Source organism: Xenopus tropicalis, chromosome 7, assembly GCF_000004195.4.
Source record: "Xenopus tropicalis strain Nigerian chromosome 7, UCB_Xtro_10.0, whole genome shotgun sequence".
NCBI classification, from domain to species: domain Eukaryota; kingdom Metazoa; phylum Chordata; class Amphibia; order Anura; family Pipidae; genus Xenopus; species Xenopus tropicalis.
The window spans coordinates 44,414,567-44,419,172 of record NC_030683.2 but is presented as its reverse complement, the minus strand read 5'-3'; the positions used below and the strand labels follow the sequence as shown (position 1 = coordinate 44,419,172).

General features: G+C 36.6%; 1 protein-coding gene across 1 annotated transcript; it reads right to left on the bottom strand.

Annotated features, from left to right (window-relative positions):
- Nucleotides 1-453: 453 nt before the first annotated feature.
- Nucleotides 454-3,769, bottom strand: chchd1 (coiled-coil-helix-coiled-coil-helix domain containing 1). The gene is given in 3 exon segments (NM_001015827.1): nt 454-1,491; nt 2,012-2,130; nt 3,618-3,769. Coding segments are annotated over 3 exon segments (363 nt in total). The 5' UTR covers nt 3,754-3,769; the 3' UTR covers nt 454-1,383.
- Nucleotides 3,770-4,606: the final 837 nt, after the last annotated feature.

The window sequence follows — 4,606 nt, the reverse complement described above, 5'->3', positions numbered from 1 at the left end:
AAAGACCAAATTTTGGGGCAAGTACCTTTAATGAACTGGGTTTTATGCACAACTGACTGCATGAGTGCAACTGCACTCAGTCATAAATAAACCCCATGAAGTTCTATTTTCTTTTCCAGTTTAACTGCCAGCAAGTAAAATCTATAGATCTGCCCAATAAATAAAGAGTGCCTCCAACACAGCGTGTACATTTTTTGCATTTAATCAAAGGCAAAACACACTGCTAGGCAATAATAAGGTTGCCACGCAGCCTGGCATTTAAATAGTGTCATTCTTTAGAAATTAAATCATTGTGGCTTTTGTTCAAGTTCAGTTTCCTGCTATAATATGAATGCCATGACATCAACTTTAATGACAAAAAGAGAACCACAAAAAAAAACCCTACAATACATTTTTGTATTCCAAACTGGTTTTCAGTTTTAGCATGTTAAATAAAAAGTTTGCTGAGCTTAGTCACATATGACAAATCTACTGCTTTTTAATAGAAATGATTACGCAATCTGAATCACGATATACAAAACTCAGTGGAAAATGATTTGCAATCACACTATACACAATAGCAGTAAACAAATAAAAATGTAACATTGTATTCTTGTGTGTTAAAGCATTTTATATCTGACACTCTACTGGTAATCTTATGGGGAAGTCATGTGAGATTTGGGGGAAAAAAAAAACCTCTGTTAGCCCCCGAAAGCGCTATCACAGATCAGCCCCTTAATTTACAGGTAGAAAGAGCGGTTTTCTAGAATGCAGAATCAATGCATGCAGTCACAGAGCCACGACTGTCCTACAATTATGTTTAAAAAAAACAAAAAACGTTTATATATATTTATATTTTAATTCTCTTAACCAAATAATAAATACTGTGATACTTTTTTATTTTATTTACTGTTACGGGATAGATTGTTGTGGCTTGGGACACAAAGAGACAATAAACAGCTTGAACATTACCAGAAAAAATATTCATGTGTTCAAAAAGAAAAAAAAATCCAAATTGTGGCTAATTTGGACTCTTTATTATATTTACAGTATTAATACAATTAGAATATGAAGTTTTTTAATTACAATGTATATATTTTCATGGCTAAGAAATGAGAATCATGTAAAGTGTAGAAGTATTTTCTTTTTTTCATGATGTAGATTGCAGATCTAAGCAAGGCTGCATATTCATATTTGCAACAGTTTCCAGATATTTGATTTGCAGCCTGTGTTCGGAAACAGAAGTGTTGTCCAGTAACTATTACTCCATGAAATAAGAAAGAACTTTCTTCTTGCTTCTTCAATCCAAGGAATAACACTTTCTTACCAAGAACAAATCAGCAGATAATGACTGTATTTTGTAAAGACACTATGTAGAATAGTCTGTTAATACCATTCAAATGTTTATATTTCATGATCAATATTTGGGAAACGTCTCAGTAATGTGTTTACTTGTTTTGGAGGCAACCGTCCTGCTTGGACTTCCTGGTTTAATCCAGCTTTTCTTGCAGCCTGTATATGGGCAAAAATAAAATGGTATATCTACATTTAGAATGAAAAGACCTGTATAATATGTCCAAACAAGGTAATCTACATATATTTATCTTCATATGGTTTATCTTCCCTTAGGGTGAAGATACATGTGGCAATTTGTCGGCACAGCTTTTTAAAAAGTTGTGCCTACTAAATTGGGTAGTGAAAAACTGTGCGTGATTTTTTGCAGCAACTTATACAGTACTGTATGGTGGGAATGTCGCAGCCCCATGTAGCTTCACCCTTAACTAGATAAAAATACAGGTGTAAAACTATATGTTAAAAACATTCATTGCAAAATATGGGGCTGCTGTGGGGAAATTACATATTTGGTTAATATTGTGTATATATTAGCATGAAATTGAATTAAATGCTTAGAATACAAACATAAAACACTGCATTTTAATTTTAACACTTACACTAGACAATACAAAACAGACAATCCTATTGTTTTGAAAATAAAGGATATCTGGTTCAATATATTAAACAATAACAGTACCTGTTCTTTTGAAACACAGTCGTAGAAAGTCTTTATCTCTTTATTACAAGCTGTGTCACTAAATGCATTCTGTTTCCAGCACGCCATCATTACAGACATTTCTGTTATACAAGTTGCCTCTGCAAAATATAGGGATACATACATAGCTTTATTTCAAATAAACCTTCACCCTTTTGTCTGACAATGTATATCAGAGACATCCAACTGGGGACAATACAAATACTGTTCAACAACTGTTTCCTGATGAGCAAAAGAAAGTTCATTAAGCTCTATATATTGTGGTGTAATAACCTGACTGCAGTTCCCCAAATTGATCCATTCTGCCAGATCCTCCAAGTAAAGCATACAATTCTGTAGGGAAGTGCAGAAAACAAACCACTTGTGCAGTAAGGGCAAATAGGGCAAATGTGCCAATATTATTGCTTCATTCCCTTAAATGAGCATGCAGGAACAAGTGATATTGGATAGTTGGGGAACCAATGTGGAATTAGCCTGATACTTTGCATTATTGATACGAAACAAAAAGACATCATTTTTAAAGCCATGTGTTATAGGTGACAATATACCTACAGAGGAAGTGTGGTGTGCCAAGTGAAACAAGTAGAGGATATCAAAAGTTTCCAGGATTTCAGAGACTATTTATTCAATGCTAATATGAATCTCTGTTTGTGAATATCCCATTTGGGTTTCTCTTTATTTCTTGTTAAAACTTTATTACACTATTTTGGTGCACATTGTTTGCAGTGAATACCCACATAGGACACACAAAAGGTCCCTGATAAAAGTCTGATGTTTGGCCTGGCTATATATTCATCTGTAGATAATTCAGCCAGAGAGTGATATTTAGAACACCTACATGGGTTTTGTAGGTCTATTTGCATAGAAAAGATGTGAGCACTCGTATTTTTAAGAGAAGGAAGCAATAATATTGGCACATTTGCACTTTAATCTACTTTACTGAAAGTGCACCAGTGGTTGGTTTCTTCACTTCCCTACAGAATTGTTGGTTTTACAGTTTAGTGACACCCTGACAGAATTCAGCAGCTGGAAAATGCTGACAGACTCTATATACTACAAGAGCAAGCAAATGTACATTCTTATAATCTTTAGATTCCGTCAGCATTTTCCAGCTACTGAATTCTAGCTTAGTTCTTATGTACGTTCATGTTAATGGCAGAACATATGTTGCATGTGGCACTGAGTTACATTACACTGCTTCCTACTGCACAAGCATTATTGCTATTTAATAACTTTTAGGGTCAGTCCCATGTTTTGACATTGTCCCTAAAAATATTTGTCCTTAGAAGTGTCCCTGGTTTTTGAAAAGTGACCAACTGCAAAGAACATAAAAATACTGACTTATATGCTCAGAATTTACTTTGCAGATCCTGCCCTTACTACATAAGCAATAATTATTAGGATCTGACACTTAGCACACAGAGCCAGTATTACAGTCATATCTATTAAGCATGTCATATTATTATAATGATGCTATTATATTTACATTTAAACCTCTGCATATAGTTAGCTATCATGCTCCATGCACATAGGCTGGGTCTGAGCCCATTAACTTAGCTAACATTACTATTCCCCACTTGCTACTTACCGCCAAGTCTCCGCTTTCGGTTGGCCACTGCGTCGGCTAATGCCAGGGCTCGGCTGGGTTTAAGCACAGGCTTCCCATTTCGGCGACTCAACAACTTAGCAACCTTGTCCTGCAGAGACATACCTTGAGCAGCCATCACAGGCAAGGACGGAAGCGCAGGGAATCATGGGTCGAGGTCAAGTGACGTCCCTTCCGCATTTCCGCACTTTAGTTTCTTGCCAGGAAATAGAGATGTTGGTATGTCTCCGCAGTTAGAGTCATGCATTTCAGCTCCACACAGCGTAACAGAAAAATGCTGTAAGCAAACTGGGGACATTTGTTTTTTTTGTTTTTTTTACAATACAGCTTTGTTTGCAAAATACCATTTCGGCTGCACCCAGTACTTTCAGACACATTTTGCTCCAGCAGTGCAGTTTGCGCATGTAATACTTTATAAAGTGCGAATCAGTGGTGTATTAATTCACCAGAAAAATGCTGGTTTAATTCAGATCGTAGTAGTTAGTCAGGTAGTAGTTAATGCATTTTAAGGCAAGCTTATGGCACTCTGCTGGTTAGACGTGGTTATTACATTTACGTTTCTGTGCATTTGGGTTTTGAAGCCATATGCTGCATTTTCTTGCAAATGACCAAAGACTTAGGTAACATAGTAAGTTAGGTTGAAAAAAGACGTACGTCCATCACGTTCAACCATAATGCCTATATATAACCTGCCTAACTGCTAGTTGATCCAGAGGAAGGCAAAAAACCCCATCGGAAGCCTCTCTAATTTGCCGCAGAGGGGAAAAAATTCCTTCCTGACTCCAAGATGGCAATCGGACCAGTCCCTGGATCAACTTGTACTAAGAGCTATCTCCCATACCCCTGTATTCCCTCACTTGTACTGAGAGCTATCTCCCCTACCCCTGTATTCCCTCACTTGTACTGAGAGCTATCTCCCATAACCCTGTATTCCCTCACTTGTACTGAGAGCTATCTCCCATAACCCTGTA